Source organism: Typopeltis vanoorti, chromosome 15, assembly GCF_054136105.1.
Source record: "Typopeltis vanoorti isolate ZY-2024b chromosome 15, IOZ_Tvanoo_1.0, whole genome shotgun sequence".
Taxonomy (NCBI): domain Eukaryota; kingdom Metazoa; phylum Arthropoda; class Arachnida; order Uropygi; family Thelyphonidae; genus Typopeltis; species Typopeltis vanoorti.
This window is the reverse complement of record NC_143563.1, coordinates 70,808,326-70,835,316: the sequence shown is the minus strand read 5'-3', so window position 1 is coordinate 70,835,316 and position 26,991 is coordinate 70,808,326. Positions and strand designations below refer to the sequence as shown.

Sequence of the window (26,991 nt, the reverse complement as noted above, 5' to 3'; positions counted from 1 at the left end):
ACATGGAATAAAGTTTTAAAGCGAATAAAAGTTGAGCAGCTCTCAGATGTGAACTGTAGACTAAAATACACAAAGATTATTGAAAAAAAATTAAAGAGTTTGAGAACAGGAACCGCACCTTGGAGATTCAGTGACAAGCCTTGAAGAAAACTCTGATTGATTCAGCTAGAGAGGCATGTGGTGAAGTTCTCTGCAAGGATAGAAAAATGGTGGACACAGGAAGTTAGAGAGGCAGTGAAGGAAAAGAAGAAAGCATATCAAAAGGTCCTGGCAAATAAGTTAGCTTGTGCTCTTAGAGAATACACAGACAAATGTAAGAAAGCTAAACACTGTGTAAAACTAGTGTTAAGTTAAACAAAAGTCATGAGAGGACTTTGGCAAGAACATAGAAAATAAATACCAAGAAGGTGGTAAGATATTCTGGAGGTTGTTGTAGAAGCTTAGAAATGGAGGAAAGAGTGCTGTAAAAGTTAGAGATGATAAAGGTGACATGAAAACAGGAGAAAAAGATATCCTTGAAGTATGGAGTAATTACTTTGAAAAATTACTAAATGAAACAAGCAGGGATAGCACAGTGGTAAAAAACACTCAACAGGCATACAGTCAGGAATACATATCCATACTTGAAGTACAAAAAGCCATCAAAGGCTTGAAATATGGAAAGGCAGCAGAAGTAGATGATATTCGACCAGAAATACTGAAATATGGTGGTATAAAAGTCTTAACAGTGGCTGCATTGCATAGTTCAGAAGGCCTGGATAGAGGAACAAATTCCTGATGATTGGAGTAGAGCTCTAATAGTACCCATATGTAAAAAGGGAAATAAAACTGAATGCGAGAATTACTGAGGTATTTCCCTACTGAGTGTCCCGAAAAGATTTATTCCAGTATACTTGAGAAACGGTTGAGAAGAATTGTGGAAGAAAAGCTTGGTGAAGAACAAGCTGGATTCAGGCCAAATAGAGGCTGTCAGGATCAGATCTTCACTTTACGACAAATAGTTGAGAAAGCATGGGAATATAACAAAGATCTGTATTTAAGTTTTGCCGATCTGGAAAAGGCATATGACAAGGTGCCAAGAAAGAAGCTATTCAATACGCTACAGTTATATGGTGTCATTGGGACATTATATCAAGCAATACTTAGTCTTTATTTGAGTTGCAAGTCAGCAGTTAGAATTGAAGTAAGTATAGAAAGATGGTTTAATGTTAAATCTGGTGTGAGACAAGGATGTACAGTATTCCCTCTGTTATTCATTATCTATATGGATCACATTATGAATAAAAGTGGTATTAAACATGATATCAGAATTGGAGATGTTAATGTCAGCACTTTGCTTTATGTGGGCGATGTTATACTCCTAAATAAATCTGCTACAAGTTTGCAAGATTCCCTGACTAAATTGAATAACTGCTGTAATAGATATGGTATGATGGTCAGCAATAAAAAGACAAAGACAATGAAAATAGGTAGAATCGTTGAAAATGTCAACTGTGTTTTGAACGGAGAACCTGTGGAACAAGTAAAACTTTTCAGCTACTTAGGCACGATTTTTAGTGCCTAAAAATGAAAATGGTAAAAGTGAAGATGGTAAATTAAATATGGAAATAGACAACAGAATCAACAAAGCTGGTATGGTAGGAAGTCAATTGAATAAAAAATATATAAGGAATAAAAGAGAAATTAGTCAGAACACTAAATTAGCTGTATACAAGACAGTGTTCAAACCAGTTTTAACTTATGGATCTGAGAGCTGGTCAGAAGTAAAACACTTGACCAAAGACTAGAGACCGCAGATATGAGAGTCCTGAGAAAGATTAGAGGCATGAACAGATGGCATCAATGGCAATATCATATTAAAAAACGACGATATTAGGAAAGAACTTGACATTATCAGCATCCAGGAATGCATTAGCAGAGCTAATCTCAGGTGATATGGTCACTTAAACAGAATGGGCGAGGAAAGATTAGCAAAACAAGTGTTCTCTGCCAAGTTGGTAGGAAAACAACCCAGAGGAAGACCAAGATATAGGTGGATTGATACGGTACAAAGTGTCTTAGACGATAGAAATATAAGATCTGGTAATGTTGGGGGTCTTGACAAGTAACAGACTGATATAGGTGGATTGATACGGTACAAAGTGTCTTAGACGATAGAAATATAAGATCTGGTAATGTTGGGGGTCTTGACAAGTAACAGACTGATTTGGAGGAAAATTGTAGATAGGAAGTTAGTAATGATGTATTTTTTTTTTTTCATGTAGTACTATCATATCCTGTAAACCCCCTTGTGGGTACATGTCAGGAATTTGATGATGATGATGGTGATATACATCTATATTTCAGCTGACAGCAATTAGAATTGATGGAAATACAGGAAGATGGTTTGATGTAAACTCAGGTGTAAGACAAGGGTGCACTCTATCTTCACTTTGTGTATCATCCATATGGATCACATTATGAAAGAAATGGCATTTAACCTGATATCAGAATTTGAAATATTAAACTTAGCTCATTGTCTGATGTATATGAACCTAAAACAGTCCATTGCAAGTCTCCAGGATTCTTTAACTAAATTGAATAATAGCTGTAAGAAACTTAGCATGAAGATCAGAAATAAAAAATCCAAAAATATAAAAATAGCCAGGAACATATGCACTCTCAGTGAGGCAATCTATAGAACAAGTAAAATACTTCAGCTCTTTAGGCACAATTTTTAGTGAAGATGGCAAATTAAATATGGAAATAGATTACACAGTAAGAAAATTAAATTAAATATGCCAAGAATTATATTCTTGTTTAATCCTTTATCCAGGCATAAGCAAAGTTTGTGTGTGAAGTATGTTCACGAACTAGGCTACTTGTATATAGAAGCTAATGACTTCACATTAATTGCCTTAGTTTCCCATAATGCAAAGCACGTATCCTTTCAGGTGTGTCTATTGCTATGCATTATGGGAAAGGCCAATACCCAGACCAGTTTCAGCCTTTATTAAGGTATTGTTAAAGTGTGGGTGTACATTTCCTAAAACTGAGTGATCTAGAGTGAGATTTAGAGTGACCCAAATGAATTACTCCCGAACTCATCAAATTCTCATCAGTAGGTCCACTCAGCAGTAGACAAAAACCTGCCACCTAACAGAACTACTCTACTCCACAAAATCAGTCCCAAAGATGAAAATGATTAAAACTGAGATTAAGTGCAGATATTACCTCTCCAAAAACTCTGTCTGAGTAACCCAAAAGGATCACTCCTAAATTCTCATCAGTGGCTCTTCTCAATGACAGGTAAAGATCTCCCACCAAGAAGAACTGCTTTTCTCCCTGGAATCAAGCCCAAAGACAAACATTATTAAATATTATCAGTGGTAGTCAGGTCCAAAGGTGATACCAAGGTTGGAGTAATGCAAAAATCATATAATTCCCATATCGTAACAAAAAGGTGTAACACCTTATTATTAAAATACTCTGGATTAGAGCAAGTTGTGGAAAGTTTTTTCACTTGGGTGTGCATTAAATTAAAGTTGCCAAGAAATTATATTCCTGTTTAATTCATTTATTCAAGTATAAGCAAACTAAGTTCAGTCAGAAAACAAATTGAAGTCATTTGTCTCCATATGCAAGTAGGCTAATCGAAGATACTTCACATGCAAACTTTGTTTGCTTACACTTGGATAAGGGAGTAAACAAGAATATGATTTTTCAGCAACTTTAATTTAAGACTTTTCTTGTTGATTATACACTTTCTCCAAGTGAGTTATGCACATTTTATGTTGAAACACAATGATAATAATTACTAGTTTCAGAGTTTCATGATAATAATGATGACTTTCATGTTTGGAAGAGAAATCTAGCAAGTACTCACTGTTTTTTTTTTTTTTTTTTTAATTTCATTTTTTCTCCAAATTGTCTCCAATTTTTTAAAGATTAATTTAATAAATATTATTGGCATTATTCCTCTGAATCCTATGTGATCCATTGCAGATAAAACTGTAGCTGCTGGTATTGCATAAACTTTTGATTCAATATATGAGATTTATATGGCCGGCCTGGTTGGCCGAGTGGTTAGTGTATCCACTCTCCAGCCAGAAGGCTGTGGGTTTGAATCCTGCCACGGGCATGGATGTCTGTGAAAATAATAGTGGTGATGGTGGACAGCAGATGGTGTTGGTGTAGATGAGGCGGTTTGTGAATGAGGTTGAGTAGTGGAGACAGAGAGTTGTAAAGTAGGTGCCTTCCCTCGATGAGCCTTAGGACTCCCTGGAGGTGCCCAATAATAATAATAATAACAGTACAGGGTTTTAATTATCATTAACAGTGATCATTATTATTGTCAAGGTTTTGGTTGTATACATGCTATGCATTTTTTTTTAATGCTTTTCAGCGGGAGCATGTTGGAGCAATATTGGGAATGGCTACAGCATATATGATTCTGAAGCAAACACCAAGAGCTCGAAATCAGCTAAAAAGAGTGGCTAAAAATATTTGGAACTTTGGAGTAAGATAATTTTATATTCTTGGTTTATATGTGATACATGTATGCATTTTATATTTATTTATTTTGCTTTTTTTTTGTATAGGAAAATAATTTCTTTGTTCTTGTTGTTTGAGAATACTATCTACAGACTTATTAATAATAATAATAGCAACAATTCTTTCCATTGTTTGTCTACTGTTTGAATATTGTGCAGTGCAGAGTTTAAAAAAAGGCATTAAATTAGTCCTGATCAAACATCTTTTCAAGCAGAAAATTTAATGTTATCTTCTCTCCTCTTTATTATATTAAGTAGCAAGATGATTTTTGCTTGCTGTGAGCCTACTTCCTGCTTATTAGAGACCCGAAGCAGGTGAAAATCATCTTGCTATACTTTTGTTATACAGCACTTCTGAAGCACATTTCTATAATAGTGTATAAAAAACATCATTTTTGCTCTGCTATTTATTGTTGTGTTGGTTTATTTTCCAAACAGTGGAAATTACATTACATTTGGTCAAATTTTTCGATTTGATGATGAAAAGATGTATGAATGATGAATAAGATGACAAAGGAAGACTTATGAATTAAGTGAAACTACTGAAACCAAACTTGGTGAAAATTTAGATGGATCTTCATCATATTTGATCATATTGTCATCACACTTGGTAAAGAGAAGTAGGAGATTTAGGCTGAGTTGTGATTATAAAGTCATGTTTTCAGTTTAAGATGAATATTCACATTATTTTTAGTAAACTATTTAACATAAATAATAAGAATATAACGTAGAATCCTGATTTATGATGCATAAGCCTTGACAAGGCATAGTAATGAGAATGAAGATAAAAGCTGTTTAAAACATGACTGTTTTAAAAAATTCCGTGTCACAAGTAGAATTGCATTAAAATATAACTTGTACACTACCTGAAGGTAGTGTACAAGTTATATTTTACGTTGTAAGTCCAGATAGAATTGAAAGATCTAGAGCAGGGCTGTCCAAAACACTGCCCGTGGGCCACATGCGGCTCGCCTGTGGGTATTGATTTTCACAAGTAAAAAAATAAAATAACAATTTGAACCGAATACGTATTAGGTATTTTAATTCTATCACTAATCGATAATCTTGATGTTGGTTATTTTGTTTGGTATTTTTACATCACTATATACCCATAATAAATTTAGTTTAATTCTTTATCCAAGTGTAAGCAAATAAAGTTTGCACCTGAAAATATCTTCAGGACTGAGGTAAGGCGGTGCATCCCTTGGCAACTCATAGCAAAGGTGGATCAAGATCTCATCACTACATGTCCGCAAGGAGATGTGCATTACATTATGGGAAACAAGGAGCAATTACAAAAATATGTCTGAGTGTGAAACTATTAAGCAGTCATGACCCTTTATCTCATAACTTAACACATTAATTTCCCGCGTGATTAGGTTCGTACGTTTTTTCAAGTGGTGCATTAGACAGCAATTTCAGACTACTGTATTATTAATGAACAAAAGTTTATTTAAGATCTTAAACATGGTACAATTCAATTTCTGTTATATAAAACACAATTCAATACTAAGAATAAAATTCCAAAATTACACAAGCAAAATACAAGTATTAGGGCAAAATCCTATGTGGGAATTTGCGATCATGCTGTCATAACAGATTTTATACACATAAATATACACGTATAATCCTGGAACAAATTAACACTTTACTTAACCTTATACTAGTCAGAATGCTCTATATTGCTATAATACCATGGACATTAATGTTAAAATTCAGTTTACCTTATCTAACTTACAAAACAAAACAACATAGGTTAAACTATCCTTGCTCTATGCCCATACATACATTTGACCTTTAAGACACTCTCATATGAAATACCATGCGCATACATAAATCTCTAGCACATGAATACTCATCAAATAAACTAGTTTACTCTCATTCTACTTTGATTTGTACTAAAGTCCTACTATATCTTCGACTGTCCAGTAATTAACAATGATTGCAATTATATGCGATTTCAATTGATACAAGATTTTACAGTACCTTTCTAGGATGAACCCTGGTTTTCACGATCTATACCTTTCGTGCTTGAATAAAGGATGCACATAGGATCTTCTATTCTATCACTATGGAACTCATCACGTGGGCATGGATTTCTGTATGGATTTTCTTTCCCTCGATACGAGTATTGGATGATGAGATACATAGACAGTTTCTTCCTTCTTGTAACTATACGGCATTCCTCATCTCTTGCTATAGGAATACGGAATAGAATTCCCGCACACTTTGTTTCCTTGTTGTGTCGGACGGAGATAACTCCTATGCCGTCACTCAGGAAAACCACGTGTTACCTATACGAAGATTTCGTGAAGAAACTCTGAGGAAAAAAGCCCTGTGTGTGTGTGTGTGTGTGGGGTGGGGGTTCCTAACCCTTTTATCTGCATGGTCCCTATCGGCACCTTCTTCAATTTCTTTTCTTCCCCCCCCCCCTTACTGGAGTCAATCTCACTCACCAATTAAAGTCGTGATTTTCTGCCCCAAACATGCTATGGTTCGCTTGCATGAAACTCTCACGTGACGACGTCTCACTTCGGGAATTGACCTTGAGCGATCGTCATTTGTTTTAAGCTAGCTTCTATACTAAATTAATCCCCTTTTTAGAATTTACTTGAATATTTTAATCTCCGGCCGCGCTCCTTCCAAACTTCCCCCCTTTTTTATTAATAGAATTCTGTTCTAACAAGACCAGATCGCCGGGATTCGGATCCTTGTATCTCCTCAATTTGTTAGCATAATTTCTTGCCCTTTGTGAGCACGCCTCACTGGATTCGTACACCATCTCATATGCAATTCTATTATCGGTGATCAGGCTATTGAGATAATCGTCAATGTCAGGAAATCCCGAATTTACATGGGAATTCCTGAAATCAGCAGGGAAGGTTGGCTCAGAACCATAGAGGATAACGGCGGGGGCTTCTCTGATGGCGGTATGTCGGGCAGTTCTGCATGCGAATAATGTGTGAGGCAAAAAGACATCCCAATTCAAGATCTGGAGATCAGATATTTTAGACAAGGTAAGCTTCAAGGTCCTGTTCAATCTTTCCACCATTCCATTTCCTTGAGGATGATAAGGAGTGGTGAACAGTTTCTTTACTCTTAATAATTTACACAGCTGTAACATGACTTCAGCTGTGAAGTTGGAGCCCTTGTCAGAGAGAAGTGTCTGGGGGTGTCCCATATCTAGAAATAATCAGCTTGAAAAATTTACTGTTTGGGCCGATTGGTTCTTAATTGCTACAGCCTCTGGATATCGTGAGAAACATGTCTATGACCACTAGAATGTACCTATTTCCCTTCTTGGTGATAGGTAGGGGGGCCCATGATATCCATGGCTACAGCCTGAAAAGGACGCATGGGGTTAGGGAAAAACTGGAGGGGAGCCTTACCCACAATGTTGGACTTCTTCTGACACAAATGACAAGAAGTCACATACGGTTCTACATCTACCTTCATCCCCTTCCATATATATCGATTACGAACTCTGTTCCACATTCTATGCACCCGTTGATGACCTGCCAGGTCAGAGTCATGAAAGGTGAATAGCACCCATGGGATCATTTTCTCTGGAACTACGATTTTTGTCCTTCCATCTCCCTGTAATGCTTTGTTTGGACAATAAGAGACCATTCGGATCAATGTATAGTGTGTGATTGAAAGAATCTTTAATAAGGGACTTCTCTCCTCTCAAAACTTTCTCATAAATCCCCCCCCCCCATACTGGATCCTTCCTTTGCTCTTCTATTATGTGAGACTTATCCCATACTTGTTGTTCTAAAGAATTGATTCCCTTCTTGCCTACCCCCTTCTCTTTGTATATAGGGAGAATCACCTCTTTACTAGGACTGACATCACTATCATGTACACCATCCAGAGATCTGGACAGGTAGTCAGCGACCATGTTCGCTGAGCCAGGGATGTATTTTACTTCCAAATCAAATTCTTGCATCTTCAGAGCCCACCTAATGATTCTCTGATTTTTGTCCTTCATTGAGGATATAAATGACAATGGTTTGTGATCAGAGTGCAAGATGAGATGTTGTCCTAATAACATATATCTGAACTTTCTTAATGCATAAACAATAGCAAGAGCTTCCTTTTCAATTACCGAGTAACTTATCTCAGAAGATGAAAGCTTCCTACTGATAAAGGCGATTGGCTTAAACCCCCCTTCCTCCTGCTCTACAACAGAGGCGATTGTATCTTTGGAAGCATCAGCGGAGAGATAAAATTCCTTACCCAGTTTGGGATAGGTCAGGACAGGCGACTTAGTTAGAGCTAGATTTAAGCGTTGATGTGCAATCTGCTGTTCGTTTCCCCACTCAATTTTTTTTCCTTTCTTTTTGAGTCTAACTATAGGTTCCATCAGTTTGGAGCATTCAGGAATGAACTTCCTGTAGAAGTCGATCATTCCCAAATACCTCCTAATCTGCCTTATAGTTGTGGGAGTTCTTGCCTCCAATATAGCAGTCACATTTTCCTCTGTGGGTGTTATACCATGTTCATTTACCACATGGCCTAAATACGCAACTTCCTTGAGGAAAAATTTGCATTTAGAACACTTCAGAGATAACTGAGCTCTGTTAAGCCTTTCCATGACCTCTATGAGTAGTCTCTTATGCTCCTTGATACAAGATGAGTAAACTAGAAGATCATCCTGGAAACAGATAACCCCTTCTCCCAACATATCAGATAGCACAGAGTTCATCAGGCTCTGAAACTCATGGCTGAGTTCCTGGCCCCCCCTGAGGGAGTCGACACAGCTGATACTTCTGCCATCTTGTGGTGAAGGCAAAGTATTTTCTGTCCTCCTCTCTCAAAGGAATCTGGAAATAGCCAGAGTTCAGATCTAGTTTGGAGAAGTACTTAACTCCCTCCAGGCCAGTCAACAAGCCCTCAATCTTGCACACAGGAAAATCTATAGGTTTTGTGACCTTATTTATTTCCCTCAGGTCCAGTACAAACCTTAACCCACCATTAGGCTTTTCTACTAAGATAAATGGGCTATTCCATCTAGAATTAGATTTTTCAATAATTCCAGCTTTCTCTTATTCCAGGAGTAATTTCTTGAGTGCGTCCATATGCTTTAGTGGGGTCTGATATTGTCTCACATATATGGGCACATCAGAGCTGATTTTAACAGCATGTTGAACCAGGTTAGTACAAGAAAGCGAGCTGATCTCTTCTGTGAACACTTTTGGATACTTGTGGAATATTGATTTGAAGAACTCCATCATGTGAATCCTTTCCTGCTCAGAACTTAGGTTCTTATTGGTATCTTGGATCAGCTTATTCCTCCATATGCTGGACTTCCTTTCCCAATCCTTCAATTCAACCTTCAAGCTTTTCTCTTCCCTACATGGTCTTGCATTCTGCACTGTGGCCTGCACTCTTTTCCACACAGGGACAGTGTTCCACTAGCATAATCACACATAAAATTATGTTTTTCTAAAAAATCAATACCCAGTATGATTTGATTGCTAGTGTCTGCAGCCTCGAGTAAGACTAGCATCTCATGCTTGATATTGATAGGGAAGCATGGTATGGAAATTCTTGCCTTCACTCTCATGATTGAGAAAAGCTCAACCTTCTCAATTCCCATTATCTTGATGGGTTGACTTAGTAAAGCTATTAGAGGCTACATCCTGGAATGCCTGAACCAAATTTTCTGGGATTACCGATATGTGAGCCCCAGTATCAAACAGGAGTTTACAGGGTATACCCTCTATCAAACCTTCTACCAATGGCAGGGGCAATTCCCTTTTCACCTCTGCTAAGGAAACAGTTTGCATTCTTACCCCTTCTCCCTTCACTGAATCATCTCTCTCAGTTGAACTACCGATAACCGCACTTATACTTCTCTCATTCTCTTTGCTTAACCCCTTTCTTAGTTGTTCCCTCAGAGAAGAGGCTTGTTCCATTTCATAATTTTTCTCTCTTGTTCTGGCCAGGCTAAAGCACAAATCTAGGTCCTGGGCCCCTTTCTTAAATATCACTTCTCTTAGTCGATCACATAATCCGATTCTGAACTGTTGGAAGGTTAACCACTTCATGTGGGCCTTTTCCTCTGGGAACGAGAACCTCATGGATTGTGATATAGACATAATTTTGCTCAGAAAATTAGATACGCTTTCTCCCTCCTCCTGTATGCAATTATACAACTCCTTCAATACTTGGGAACTCTCCCTTTTTCTAGCAAATTCTGAGACCAATATTTGTTTGAATTGTTGATAATCCAAGGCTTCCCTTAGCAAAGGAGAGTGATCTAAGAACGCCTTGGCCTTTCCCACCAGTTTACTCCTGAGCAAGACTAGCAACTAAAAATCAGTCCATCCTCCAACTCTCCTAAGCTCTTCTATGTAACTAAAAAAATTTAGGACGTCATCAGTCTCCTCACCCAAAAATTGTGGGAACACCTGCTGTGGGTTAATGCAACGAATAGTAGACTTTTTGTCGTTAGCATTCAGGATGTGGTTCAACAGAGCATTTGCTCTAGTTCTGCCATGTGTGATGTCTCTTTTATGTTCCTCTAGGTGTAATTCAATGGATTTTTCAGTCTGGCCAAAATAAAGCATGCTCCAGTTGCACCAAATACAATAAATGGCAGGATATTTCAAGTTGTTATGTTTTTGTTTCGATATACTGAGCAAGGAGCGGAGTTTAAGTAGAGAAGTGAAAGAAGTCTGGATGTTATACTTTTTGAGAACTTTGGTGAAACAGAACTGATATATGGTAGGGATATATAGCCTTTTTTCATTATTTCTATCTTCAGTATGGTGAGGAGGTGGATTGAATAGTAGCTTATTAACTGTTTGTTTTGAATAACCATTTTGCTGAAAGGTTGTAAGAAGAAACTGAAGTTCTTTGTTGATATCTGCTGCTTCTTCACATAGGGAGCAAGCACATTTGCCTAGCATAGAGATAATGCCAATTTTTTTAGGCAGATAGTGATGGGACTGTGCATGGAGATATCTATTGGTGTGAGTAGGTTTTCTGTAAATAGAGATCTTTAATTTCTCAGATACACAAGTGAGTTTGACATCTAGGAACAGAAGAGCACCATCAATCTGTAAATTCTACAGTAAATTGGATTTTGGGGTGTTGACAGTTGAGATGGTCTAGGAAATTCTTTAAAGAATCAGGTCCATGACTCCACATTAGGAAGATGTCATCTTTTTCACAATCTAGGTTTCAATGGGAATGAAGAGATAGTTTTTTCCTCAAAAAGATTCCAAATATAAATTCTTCAGTATGGGAGATAAAGGATTGTCCATGGCTAAACCAAAGATCTGTTTGTAAATAGTGTCTTTAAACTGGAAATAACCAAAATTAACACAGTGGGTTAATAAAGTCATTACTTTTTTGATAATTTATCTTTTAACAGAGAAAGAGCTTCTTCTGTAGGCATATTTGTGAAGAGGGAAATTACATCAAAACTAGCCATAATTTCTTCTTTTTGAAGGACTCCATAACTCTATGGAGTCCATAGCCTCATTGAGGGGGAGACTCTAAACATTGTGCCAGGCAACCAACATGTGACCAGTATATATATATATCATATTTTGCTTTGAACTTATTCACTGACATGGCACTCACAGCAAACTTGGATAACCTATTCCACTCATTAACCATTCTTGAAGCAAAAACCCAGTCCCCCCCCCCCCCCAACATACACATACACCAGTCCTGTACTGAAAATTTTCTTCCGTATTAATCCAATAAAATGTGTGGTCAACAGCCTCTAAATACAAGCATCTACCCATGAAGATGTGCACAAACTTTTCTTTGCTTGCTCTTGAGTAAAGGATTAAAGCAAGAATACATAAGCAAGAATAGACTGCATAAAGGTGGTTCCAAGACTGCTGTTGTAAATTACCGACCGATTAGCATATCAGGAATCATTGTCAAGGTCTTAGAGAAAATAGTCAAGAGGAAAATACAAGATTGGATAGATGAAAATGGGATATATTGTATGGGGGACAACATGGTTTTGTGAAGGGTAGATCATGCCTCAGTAACTTGCTCACATTTTATAACACAGTGACGACTGAACTGGATAAGGGTAATGGGTTTACGGTGATTCTACTGGACCTTGCCAAGGCCTTTGACAGGATTCCACATGGAATTCTAATCAGTAAATTGCAGCATATGGGAATGGACATAGGGTTGGTGAGATGGATAGGAGGGTGGTTGACAGAGAGATATCAGAGAGTGGTTTACTCGGGAGTAGAGTCCACAAGACGGCCTGTGACTAGTGGTGTGCCACAAGGATCTGTTCTTGGACCACTGCTGTTTAATTTGTTCATAAATGATATAGGAAATGATCTGAGAGGAACAGTTCATTTGTTTGCGGATGATGCGAAGTTGGGTAGGGCAATAGTGAATGCAGATGACGTCAAAATTTTGCAGGATGATTTGGATAGATTGGAGGTCTGGGGTAAGGAGAATGGATGTCAGTTTAATGTGGCAAAATGTAAGGTTATGCATTTTGGGGTGAAAAGATTGGCAGCAGTTTACTGCATTGGTGGAACCGTGCTCCAGGAAATTGATGAGGCACGAGGTTTAGGAGTGTTGGTAGATAAGGAATTGAAATTTAGGGGACACATTGCAAAAGTGACCAAAACAGCTCATCAAATCACTTGGTTGCTGAAGAATACGTTGACAAGCAGAGACAAGCAGGTTATTGTTCCTCTGTATCGAGCCTTGATAAGACCCCATCTAGACTACTATGCTCAGATTTGGTCACCTAGGTTTCTTCTTGATGGGGAGGAGGTGGAGAGGATCCAGAGGCGAGTGACCAAGATGATAGCAGGTCTGTGGAATGAACCGTATGAGAACAGGTTGAGGATTTGTAGGTTGCAAAAATTGGTTGATAGGCAGAGAAGGGGAGATATGATTGAGACATTCAAATTACTGAAGGGTTTCTATAAAATTAATTTAGAAGATATTTTTGAGAACAGGGCTGGTTGTGGGAGGACTAGGGGACATCCATGGAAACTGGGCAAAAGTGTGGTTAGTAAAGGTGTTAGAGCTGGGTTCTTTACTTTTAGAGTAGTGAATGAGTGGAATGCGCTCCCTGAGTCTGTGGTGGATGCTGTGACAGTGAATGAGTTTAAGGCGAGGTATGATAGATACTGTATGAATGTCAAATAGTTGTGATGAATATGATTTGGGGCCTCCCTCGATGAGTCTAATGACTCCCTGGAGTTGCCCGTAATAATAGTAATAATATAAGTCTGGTATAATTTACTCTCCTTTTCAGAATGCTTACTTGATTGATAATGGAATGCACTTGTATATGTAGTTATTATGTAAGATTTTTGTAATTTTTTTTTATTCATTTAAGTAACTTTGTATTAATTTATTCTCCATTTTATATTTACAATAGGATGCAGAATACTTAGAGAAGGCTTGGCTACTTTTGGCTGACATATATATCCAGGTGAGGAAATGTGAAAAATAAAATGTAAAAAATGTATGACATTAGCCTAAAATATATGTGATACAATGTTTGTGTGGATATTATCATAGATCTTATTATGTCGACAGAAAATGACATTCTTTTTGAATATGCTAACAGCATAATATGAACATAGACATTTTCATTATCTGTTTAGTTTCTAATAAAAATATTCATATACAATAGAATTATGATAGAGACTCATGAAGTGTGACAGTTTACTCTGAATAAGCTATTTTGGGATAACAAAACTAATAGTATCAGAACAATCTGCTGGAATATTTTAAATATTTCAGGCTGTGAAGAGAGAAAGAAAAAGTAGCTTATCTTTGTAGATGAGCTCCTTTTATTATTATTGTAGAGGTTATCAATTGTTGGTAAGAGAACATTTTGTTGGGGGGGTCAGTTGTTACAGATTTAAGTTTTGTTTATCATCATCATCAAATTCCTGACATGTACCCTCAAGGAGTGTACAGGATATGATAGTACTACATGAAAAATTTACATAATTACTAACTTCCTATCTACAATTTTCCTCCAAATCAGTCTATTACTTGTCAAGACTCCAATATTATCATTATCAGATCTTATATTTCTATCATCTAAGGCACATTGTACCATATCAATCCACATATATCTTGGTCTTCCTCCGGGTCGTTTTCCTGCCAACCTGGCAGAGAATGCTTGTTTTGCTAATCTTTCCTTGCCCATTCTGTTTAAGTGACCATACCACCTGAGATTAGCTCTGCTAACGCATTCCTGGATGCTGACAATGTCAAGTTCTTTCCTAATATCCTTGTTTTGAATATGATATTGCCATTGATGCCATCTGTTCGTGCCTCTAATCTTTCTCAGGACTCTCATATTTGCGGTCTCTAGTCTGGTCAAGTGTTTTACTTCTGACTCAGCTCTCAAATCCATAACTTAAAACTGGTTTGAACACTGTCTTGTATACAGCTAATTTCGTGTTCCGACTAATTTCTCTCTTATTCCATATGAATTTATTCAATTGACTTCCCACGATACCAGCTTTGTTGATTCTGTTGTCTATTTCCATATTTAATTTACCATCTTCACTAAAAATCGTGCCTAAGTAGCTGAAATGTTTTACTTGTTCCACAGGTTCCCCGTTCACAACACAGTTGGCATTTTCAACAATTCTACTAATTTCATTGTCTTTCTCTTTTTAATGCTGACCTTCATACCATATCTATTACAACAGTTATTCAATTTAGTCAGGGAATCTTTCAAACTTGTAGTGGATTTATTTAGAAGTATAACATCGTCCACATAAAGCAAAGAGCTGATATTAACATCTCCAATTCTGATATCATGTTTAATACCACTTTCCTTCATAATGTGATCCATATAGATAATGAATAACAGAGGGGATAATGTACATCCTTGTCTCACACCAGATTTAGCATTAAACCATCTTCCTGTACTTCCTTCAATTCTAACTGCCGACTTACAATTCAAATACAGACTAAGTATTGCTTGATATAATGCCCCATTGACACCATATAACTGGAGCGTATTGAATAGCTTGTCTCTTGGCACCTTGTCATATACCTTTTCCAGATCGACAAAACTTAAATACAGATCTTTGTTATATTCCCATGCTTTCTCAACTATTTGTCGTAAAGTGAAGATCTGATCCTGACAGCCTCTATTTGGCATGAATCCAGCTTGTTCTTCACCAAGCTTTTCTTCCACAATTCTTCTCAACCGTTTCTCAAGTATACTTGCATAGATCTTGCCAGGAACACACAGTAGGGAAATCCCTCTGTAATTCTCACATTCAGTTTTATTTCCCTTTTTATATATGGGCACTATTAGAGCTCTACTCCATCGGGAATTCGTCCCTGTGTCCAGGCTTTCTGAACTATGCAGTGCAGCCACTGTAAGACTTTTATACCACCATACTTCAGCATTTCTGGTCGAATATCATCTACTCCTGCTGCCTTTTCACATTTCAAGCCTTTGATGGCTTTTTCTACTTCAAGTATGGATATGTATTCCTGACATATTTATTCCTGACACAGTGGTAAAAAACACTTAACATATTCCTGTTCAGTGTGTTTTACCACTGTACTATCATTGCTTGTTTCATTTAGCAATTTTTGAAGTAGGTACTCCATACTTCAAGGATATCTTTTTCTCCTGTTTTCATGTTACCTTTATCATCTCTAACTCCTTTTACAGTACTCTTTCCTCCATTTCTAAGCTTCTTCAACATGGAAAGATATTCTCCAGAATATCTTTCCACCTTCTTGATATTTATTTTCTATATTCTTGCCAAAGTCCTCAATTACTTTTGTTTAGCTAGTTTTACACAGTGTTAGGCTTTCTTACATTTGTCTCTGTATTCTATAAGAACAAAAGCTGACTTATTTCCCAGGAACTTTTGATATGATTTCTTCTTTTTTTTCACTGCCTCTCTTTAACATCCTATGTCCACCATGGAGTCCTGATTTTTCTATCCTTGCATACAACCTCACCACATGCCTCTCTGGATGAATCAATTAGGGTTTTCTTCAAGGCTTGGCACTGAATCTCCAAGGTTTGGTTCCTGTTCTCAAACTCTTTCATTTTTTCTTCAATAATCTTTGTATATATACAGTTCACATCTGAGAGCTGCTCAATTTTTATTTGCTTTAAAACTTTCTTACATGTTATTCTTTTCAATATGAAATTCAATTTTATCCTGCTCAAGACTAAATAGTGATCACTTCCTATTTCAAATCCTCTGTACAATCTGGTGTCCTGCACCAGGGAGAAAACATCACTATCAACAATAACATAGTCAATGAGACTTTTCTTATTTCTTGCCTCTTCTCTCCATGTGAATTTGTGCACCTTTTTTTATGTTGGGACTGGTTATTACTTACATCATGTTCCAACATAAAAAAATGTGCACAAATTCACATGGAGAGAAGAGGCAAGAAATAAGAAAAGTCTCATTGACTATGTTATTGTTGATAGTGATGTTTTCTCCCTGGTGCAGGACACCAGAGTGTACAGAGGATTTGAAATTGGAAGTGATCACTATTTAGTCTTGAGCAGGATAAAATTGAATTTCATATTGAAAAGAATAACATGTAAGAAAGTTTTAAAGCAAATAAAAATTGAGCAGTTCTCCATGTCCTGAGCAGAAATCCAACAGGTATTTGCCATTATTATTAGCTTTGCTCTTTTCTCCAAATTTTCCCAAAATATTTTTGTATGTGTGACAATCATTTTCTACTCTGCTATTCAGATCCCCAACAAGGACCAACTTTTCCTTTTTCATTGTGTCAGTTGCTTTTTCTAAAGCATCAAAAAATTCCTCCACTTCTACCTTAGTAGAACCTTCTGTGGGACCATAGGCACAAATAAGTCTCATTGTCCAGTTCCCCATTCTGATATTTGCCCACATCACTCTACTTGAGACTGCCTGCCATTCAAGAAGATTAGCCTCGTATTGTGTGTTGAATACTATGGCTACTCCTTCTTTTCCTTGATTGTCATTGTCTGAAATTAACATTTTGTATTTATTGCTCAGAAAGATCTCACCAGTTTTTGTCCTTTTTTGTTTCAGTCACTCCAATTTGTCGATCTGGTACTTATCTAATTCCTCAGCTAGGTCCATTTCTTTGCCATTCAGGCTTCTTATGTTGATAGTACTGATCTTTAACTCTGGTGATGTTGAGTTGGGGTGTGTTTTCAGATTTGTTCCAGTAGCTGACTTTTCGCTGTTCGGCCTTGTTTCTTGGCGAAAACAATGGTGGTCTTGTTTAACCGTGCGACGCCCCAGCTGGCATGAAATTTTGTCATGTTGTACCATCATTTTTATATTAGTTTAAGCCAATAAGGATACAGTTTGGTCAGCTAAATCCCAAATTTCCAGCCCATCCTCGTTCGGTCAGTATCCAGATAGATTCCCAACAGGGTGCACCACGAGGAGATGAGGATTGGACGTTAGGTCAGAAGTCCTGGTCAGTTCTCCGCATTCCTTTAAAGGCAATGTGGAGGTCTCCTCTCAGTTATACAGCTTTGACCCTTAAACATCCCTAGTTTTGTTTATAGAAGGAGAAAATTTAGCAGAAAGAGCAGTAATGAAGGATGGGAGGTAAAAGAAAGTTGCTCCACTGGTTTGATGATACAAACCACATGGGTTTATATCATCAGACCAGTGAAGAAATGGCTGCCATTTTCCTAGTTATCCTCTCTTGAAGGGTTATTAATAATAGTGCAGATATGGCAGCCCTGCAAGAGGATTTGAATAAACTAGACAAATGGGCAAATGAATGGGGGGTGTCTGTTTAATGCAGCAAAATGTAAAGTCTTGAAGTTCGGGATATATCGATAGGAGGCTGCATACTCGATTGGAGGAGCTGTACTGGAGGAAGGAGGGGGAGACAAGAGATCTGCGGGTGATGATTAATAGAAAACTGAAATTCAGGGAGAATATTGCAAAGGTGGTGAAGGTAGCCTAGAGGATTGCTGCAATACTGAGAAGGACGCTGACCTGCAGAGATAAAAGAGTTATCATTTTGTTGTATGTAAGTCTCTGATCGGACCTCATTTAGACCATTGTTCTCAAATTTGGTCCCCAGGATTTGAAGGAGATAAATTAACTGTGGAAAGGGTACAAAGGTGGATAACAAAGATGGTTTCAGGACTATACAATGTTAGTTATGAGGATTTATTTCTTGATCGGCTGAGGGAATGTGGACTGCAGCGTTTGGTGAATGGAAGAAGAGAGGTGATATCATCGAGACTTTTAAACTGTTGAGAGGCAGTTACAGGGTTGACACTGAGGAGTTTTTTCACTTGATGGAACAGTAGGAAAGAACAATGACAAGGGGCCATCCCTGGAAGTTATGAAAGGAAGCTGTGAACAAGAGGTTGAGGAGTGGTTTCTTTGTGTGGAGGGTGGTTGAACCATGGAATGCATTGCCTGATAGAGTGGTGAGAGCAAGAATGGTCAATGAGTTCAAGGAGTAGTATGATAGACTTTGTGTTTTCTAGGAAGGACCTCCCACAATGAGTCTCCTGACTCCATGGAGGCTTGAATAATAATAATTTTCTTCTCAGTTTATATTATTCCCCCCCCCTCTAAAATCTATCCCTCCCTAAGAAGAACCTACCTAAACTCTTTTTCTTCCACAAAATGCTGTTCAAACAAACAGATTATTTCTGCTCATCTACAAAGGTACGCTAATGTTTCTTCTTATTTTCAACTTCTAAAATTTAAAATAGCATCTATTGGCAGACTACCGTAATAGTCAAAATACTCATTTAACATAAACATTATAGCATTTATGTAATATAAATAATTATTATTACTATAAAAGTTTGGGTTATGAAAAACTTTATAGGCATTTCTATTTGTAGGGTGGAAAATTTGACATGGCAGCTGAACTACTGAAAAAGGTACTACAGCATAACAAGGTAATATTATAGTATTATATTGAAACCAAATTTTGAATGCTTGTGGCTGAATGGATTTTGATGAAATTTGTGATATTTTGATATATTTTTGTGATATTTTTAAAGTTTATTTGCACAATTAAGTTTGATTTGAAATTAGATAACTTTTAATTCATAACATGAAACTTATTATGTGAAATAATACACTTTTGTATAATTTGATATGATTATAAGTTTTCATGACAAAAACAATACACTGGACAGTTTGCAGGGAATGTTACCTTTGAATATTTTTATTCTAGCTAAAATCTTTTTTGTTGTGTAAAACTTTTTTGTACTAATACCCCTGATGCAAGTCTGATGACTTACAAAACTTGTCAAGTTTTAATTGCTTATTTTTTTTATTATTAAACTCTTTATTTATATAATTTTATCTACTTTTGCAATATGTCTTCTGAATGTCAACTCTCTGCTCACCATTACCCTCTAAATCCCTAGCCTCTTCAGTTTCTTGCAGTGCAGTTCCATCCATGCAAATACACTACTTGTATTTTTCTCATCCCAAAGTGCATCACTTTACATTTTGATACATTGAATTGGCATTGAAATCTTGATTCTCCTGCCTTCTCTTTGATTAAACTCCATCATATATTACTCTGTGATGTCTGTTCATCAGTCACTCTGTTACACATGACACCAGCTTCATATCTAAACTTATTTGTCTCAGCTTTTATAATAGGCACATGGTATCTATCCTGTCAAATGCTTTTTCAAAATCCGGCATTATTGTAGCATAGCAATTTCCTTTATACACCTTATCTCTCATTTTATTATAGAAAATGAGTAAATTATAAGACTAGACTTTCCCTTCATAAAGCTATGCTCTATCTCTTCATAGAAAATCATATTTATATCCACCCATTCTGGCCTTTTTAAACCAACTTTTCCAGTATCTTAACTACAACAATTACTGAGATTAATTGATCTGTAATTTAAAACCTCAGTCTTGGAGCCTCTTTTGTGTAATGGAACTATTTTGCTCTCTTTCTATTCCCATGACACTCTACTAGTGCTGAGACTTTAAAAAAAGTCTTGGGAAGGACGCTGTCATTTCTCTTGCACTTTCCCATAACACACAAGCAAATATCTCATCTTATCCCAAGACTGTATTCACTTTCAGATTTATTTCTTGATATTTGAAATACTTTGAGTTCATCAACTTCTCTTCTTTACTAAATCCCTATCACATTAGTCACTGTATTATCTTCAGCTGAATGATACATATTTACAAAGTGGTCACTCAGTAAGTCAACTATTTCTTCTGCTTCTGTCACCTCATTATCATCAGTGTTCATTAAAGTTATCAGTCTTCCCTTTGCTCATCATATAATGAAAGAACTCTGTGATTTCTCTTTGCCTACTTGGATAATTTTTGCTCATAATCTGATTTTGCCTTCCTCATCATGCTACTGACTCTTTCTACCTGTACTTTGTATTGTTTACGAGCCTACTGATCACCTTTCTCTTTAATATACCCCCATGACATTTAATACTTAATGATGCTATTCATTCATTTAACTCTATCTGATTTATCCTCCTAATATTAGGTATGCAGTCTGATACCACTTTCTTAAAATACTCCTTGACTTAAAAGGGATAGATACAGCACTGCTGTATCTATCCCTTTCTTTCTTTGAAAAGAAGAGCAAATGAAAGGTAATGCTAACCCTAATTGTAATACACGTGTTGTAACGGGTAAATCTGATACTATTAAAGTAGAAGAAACAAGCAGTTCAAAGAAAAAATATAGTAGGAAATATAAGGTTCATATTTGGAATTCGGGTTTACTTGGTGTGGAGATGAAAGTGAACAGAAACCTCAATGTGTTTTGGGTTATGAAGTGTTGTCGAACGAGTGCATGAAACCTGCGAAACTCCGACGACATTTAGAAACTAAATATTGTGATGTGAAAAATAAGCCAATTGAATTTTTTCAGTGATGCTTAGGGACATTAAATCATGGGAAAGATATAATTTCACCCATGGGTTCCATTAATAGCAAAGCACTGGAAGCATCCTATCTCATAAGTTTGCTCATAGCGAAAACAGGGAAACCTCATTCTATCGGGGAAAATTTACTACTTCCAGCTATAAAAGAAGTGGTAAAAACTATGTTTGGCAACAAGTTACTAAAAGATGTTGATTTGATTCCTCTTTCAAATGACACTGTCGGTTGCAGAATTAATGCTATGGCAGGTGACATAGAATCTCAGTTAATCGAAATAGTTAAGAAGAGCCCTTATTATGCATTACAAATAGACGAGACTAATGATGTTACAAATGAAGCGCAATTAATATGCTACATAAGATATGCGCATGATAACAACATTCATGATGATATTCTGTTTTGTAGAACTTTGTCATCCTGAACAACTGGAGAAGAAATATTTCACACTCTCAATAATTACATAATACACAAAGGGATCCAGTGGGAAAAATGTATAGGCTTCTGTTCGGATGGAGCTCGTGCTCTTACAGCATGCATAGTGGGGTTGTTTCTAAGGTCAAAGAAGTAGCTCCGGATATGAATTGGGTGCAATTCATATCCCCCCCGTTAGCAAATTTTTACATGGAACACTTTGAAAACAAAGTACTTACCACAGCTACATACAAGCCACAAGTGTGGTTACGCTATGTAGATGATGTGTTTGCCATCTGGCCCCCATGGACAAGACACTTTGGATGCTTTTGTCACCTACCTAAACAGCCAACACCCCAAAATTCACTTCACAGTAGAAAAAGAATCAAATAATTGTTTATCATTTCTTGACACATTAGTCACCCGCCTTTCAGATGGTTCACTATCTTTTTCTATTTACAGAAAGCCTACACACACACACAGGAAGATACCTACATAAACAATCGCATCATCATCCAGTCCAACAGTACGGCATTTTAAAAACACTTACACACAGAGCCAGAGCCATTTGTTCTAACGATACAGCTCTGACCACTGAACTCCAATACCTGCGCCATATTCTTAGTCAACGGCTACAATCCCTACAAAATAGATAAAATACTACATAGGCCCATTACTCTGCCCTCCCCTAATACACAAGAATACAACATGACCATTTCTATTCCCTATATCAGAGGTACATCGGAAAAGATAGCCAAAGTATTGTTGAAACATGGCCTTCGCACCACTTTCAAACCTCATGTCAAGCTGGCAACTCTGATCTGCTCGCCTAAGGATAAACTTCACCCTTTAGCACACCCAGGAGTGTATGAAGTTCTGTGTGACTGTGATTTGGCCTATTATGGGCAAACAGGAAGATCAGTGAACATCCGCCTGGAAGAACATGAAAGATACATTCGCTACTATTACTATGGCAAGTCAGGACTGGCAGACCATGCTTTGGACACTCCTTCACACAGGATTAGATGGAGGAAAACGAATGTGCTATTTAGGAGTCGTTATAGATCTGAAAGATTATTTTTTGAGTCAGCAATGGCTTTGAAGAATTCTCCCAACCTTAACAAATATGGTTGCATTAATTTGCCAAAAATTTGGGAGACGGTTATCCTAAGAAAAACTCCTGGATAACTGCTGTTTTTTTTTTTTTTTCCGTTAGAGGGCGCCAAAAAAATAGAACTTTAGATCTTTTGTCTTTTGCAATTATATTGTTTCACTCACTCACTGTCGCGTTTACATGTGTGTTGTGCTCTGATGATGCTGAGTTGAAAATCAGCGAAATATAAGCGTTAATAAAACATCTTTGTTGTTAAAAGTGTTTGTGGTGTTGTTAATACCGTGAAAAATAAGTCATGAATAACCATCACCTAAGCTTATCTGTTAGATTCAGTACTCTGCGATGAAATGGGCAGTGAATATACACAACTTTTACTTCGTTCTGAAATTCACTGGCTTTCCAGGGGCAAAGTACTAACAAGGTTATTTCAATTAAGGCACAAAGTTTTATTATTTGTAAATGAACATAATTCTGATTTTGCATCACTCCTTGTTGACGAAGAATGGTTATCAACACTATCCTATCTTTCAGACATTTTTTCGAAATTAAATGAACTAAATCTCTCCCTTCAGGGAAATTTTTTAACTGTTCTTGATGCCTACGACAAAATAAAGGCAATTCAGAAAAAAAAAAAAAAAAGACAGACAATTCGCACCTTTTCCAACATTGCAGAATCCATTTTAGTGGAAAATAATATTTTTGTTCAATCTGAGTTTGTGACCACCTCAAAAATCTGAAACGGAATTTTGAAACATATTTTCCGAATAACTTTTATAAGAAATTTCTGTGGGTTCGTGATCCATTTCAGGCTTGCAGTCACAAGAACGACCTTTCGTTATTAAAAAAGGAACAGTTAATTGAGCTTTGAAGTTACAGTGGGCTTAAAATGCAATTCCGTGATTTTGGTTTTGCTTGTTTTTGGATCTCGTCTTCATTGGGAAGTGAATTTCCGGAATTATCTGAAGAAGCATTGAAAATCGTCCTGCAATTTTCTATAACCTATCTTTGTGAGAAAGGATTTTCATCGCTCCTTCAAATAAAAACAAAATACAGAAATCGTCTTAGTGTGTGTGTGTGCACGCCGATCTTCGACTGAAGTTGACCAATATTGAGCCAGATATCCAGCAATTCTGCAAGGGCTGAGAAGCTTTACCATCTCATTAAAAGTAAGTAGTAACATAATTATATCATCTTATTTATTTGTTTAATAAAAATTAAAACTTTGTTCACTGATGATACCTTTTTAATAGTTTACTTCCAATTTAATTAATTATGTTACCATATCTTTCAAAACATGCTTTTAGATTTATTATGTTATAAATGGCACAGTTTTTCCAAAATGTTGGTAATTCCTGAATAGGTTTTTTAAAAAAAATTACAAAAAGTCAAAACGACATAGAGGGAAATAAATTAAAACACTATGTTTATTTTTGAGGTAAAACTTTAATTCCAACATTCTAAAATGTTATTTTTCTTGCTTTTCTGTTCACAAAATTGTCGATCACATTGTCAAAGTCTATTTCATCACTCAGTTGCTGTTTTATAGACAGTAAGGCAAGATTTCATAAATGCCAAAAAAGGTGCCGCCAGGGCGGATCTCCTACCTCCTCTCCTTAGGTACGCCTCTGTAACTTAGTGGTCCGCAGAATTGTTTTAGGCATTTTACTGGTCCTTGGGCTTAGAAAGGTTGAGAAACGCTGAGCTAGATGATGTCTTTGAGACATTACAAGACATATGCAACTGTATTCCTTCATGAAAAGAGCTTCCTTCAAACACAATTCACTTAGTGCAGCCTTTTATCCTGTCGAGTGCTACCACGTGACCCCTTTGTGCATGATTAGAAAATCTGAATATGCATCTCCATTCTACTCAGAATCATCCGTTATACAAATTTCCACAAGCTGATTCATCTGAATTTGAAGTTGTAATCTTCGGAAATAGGTGTTTGTTCTTAGGTTTTGGACACCAGTGGATATCTTCTTCTTTTGTTTCTCTTAGCCTATAGCAACAACTAGTATAAAAACAGGCTATAATAGCTGTAATTATAGTACTAGCTATATATTTTGTCCTACTTTTTTAATCAATAAACTTGAGAATATTAGCATTAATTTCAATAAATAAATGCTAAACATTCATTAATAAGGCATTTCAAACCACAACTCATAGTTGTACAATACAGTACTACTGTGTTAATATCACTAACCTGATATTAGTGATATTAACACTGTAGTTAACTAGAGGTTTCTACAGCTGTAAATTGTCAATGATTTGATTCAGGTATACAATGGAAAGTTCAAACATGAAGATGTCCTTGAAATAGCAAAATGTAAAAGAGCTGTGGAAGAAGAAGATTTATCAACTGCAACTCTAGTTTGTTCCTTCACTCTCAAGGGTCTTAACAAGCTTTTCAAAACATAGAAAAAAGCAGTTGAGATTTTTGACTAACAAGATTCAAATTTCAGGTGTGCTAGAAAAGTTGCTACAGATTTAAAAAATGCTTATTCCTGCTATCGTGACATTTTATAAAGAAAAGAAGAGATGGTCTTGAAAACAAATAACTCTTAAAATTTGATGATTTTAAAGGCTATGTGTTCATTTCTGGGTACGGATACGGTCCGGCACGAAAATCACCCTCGACACTGCAAGGTAAAAGAGGGTATAAAGAAGATGAGATGAGATGAGTGTTCATTTCTTCAGATAAATAAGTTATTGTTTAGGAACAAGAAACAGCAAGGAATAACAGAGATTACTCTGTTTTTAACATTACATCTATAGGAAATAAATTCCCACTTTATCAGTTTTTTTGCTTTACAAGCATGTGCTAAGAACAAATTAATTCATAAAGTTAGGAACTACCTGTACTTCAAATGTACTACCTCTCTCAACTGTACCTTCCTCCTGAACTTCTACTTTTGCTGGATGCATTATTATCTGCTGACATTAGCAACCCCTCCCACCTTCCTATTCTTTTTATCCTACCTGAAAATACAATATCCTTTACAGTATCTAACCCTATGTTTTCCTATATTAACTGCATCTCACTAATGCCTGTAATTTTTTTCCAATTCAAGCTCCAGTATACAAAAAAACATCAATATGCAAGATATCATGTTAATCAGCAGTATCCAAATCCATACTAGGTGATTGTTTATTAGTTGATGAGTTTCAGGCAGCATAGAGGATGATTGTTGATTTGATGGGTTTCTTCATTAATTTGATATATTGTTCTTCTTAGGAATAAGTTGTATGTATCTTTATTGGGCTAGTTTCCAAGCTGCAGGATAAATAACAGTGGAATCCTGATCCTGATTCACACTCGCATGTAGACTCACACTTCACTGTGCAGGCATTCGGAACTGAAAATTCACAGAATAGATCGGGTAATCCTTATTCCAGGAGTGTCCTATGTCTGTAGATGTGTGTGTACAGGGCCAGTTTGCCTGTTCTGAGAGACAAAAAGCCAGAGTTTCCAGGTGAAAAAAACCCTCTACCTCTGTATGAGACCAGCTAATCACCTTTAGTCGAAAGAAACCAGATAAAGGTTCCTCATGTCATGAATGGGAATCGAACCTAGGTCTTTCCAAGACCAAAGGGCTTCATCTATACTGATTGAGCTACAGAGGCTCTATAACAGTGGAATAGGATAGTATAAAAAGGTGATCAAGTGCAGGAGTCAGCTGTGCTTCATCTATACTGACTGAGCTACAGAGGCTCTATAACAGTGGAATAGGATAGTATAAAAAGGTGATCAAGTGCAGGAGTCAGCTGTGAAGAATGAACCTTCAGAACACTCAAGTGGTGACAGCAGAACCAAAAGTCTTTTTTTTTGCTGTCTAATTTGGGCAAGATTCTTCTAATCTATTTTTGACCAAATTTGAAATGAGACATTGCATAGTGTTTGGAATTGTAAGGTGCTTACTGAGATTGTTAACCTCCCAACCGGCTGGTGTGGATGATATAGTCAGCTCTCCCTAGCTTTTTTCATGGATCAAAACTTCGTCGGCATTCTACCTTTTATCATGCCATTACCTTCCTCCGCCATTAATCTCGTT

At 36.7% G+C, this 26,991-nt stretch overlaps 1 protein-coding gene across 2 annotated transcripts in view; it reads left to right on the top strand.

Annotated features, from left to right (window-relative positions):
* LOC150098870 (tetratricopeptide repeat protein 21B-like) overlaps positions 1-26,991 on the top strand; it is a 388,504-nt gene that overhangs the window by 311,594 nt on the left and 49,919 nt on the right. For both annotated transcript variants that reach the window (XM_090404953.1, XM_090404951.1), the window contains 3 exons: positions 4,385-4,498; positions 13,921-13,974; positions 19,372-19,428. In XM_090404953.1, the coding sequence (XP_090261079.1) occupies positions 4,385-4,498; positions 13,921-13,974; positions 19,372-19,428 (225 nt within the window). The remainder of the gene's footprint in view (positions 1-4,384; positions 4,499-13,920; positions 13,975-19,371; positions 19,429-26,991) is intronic.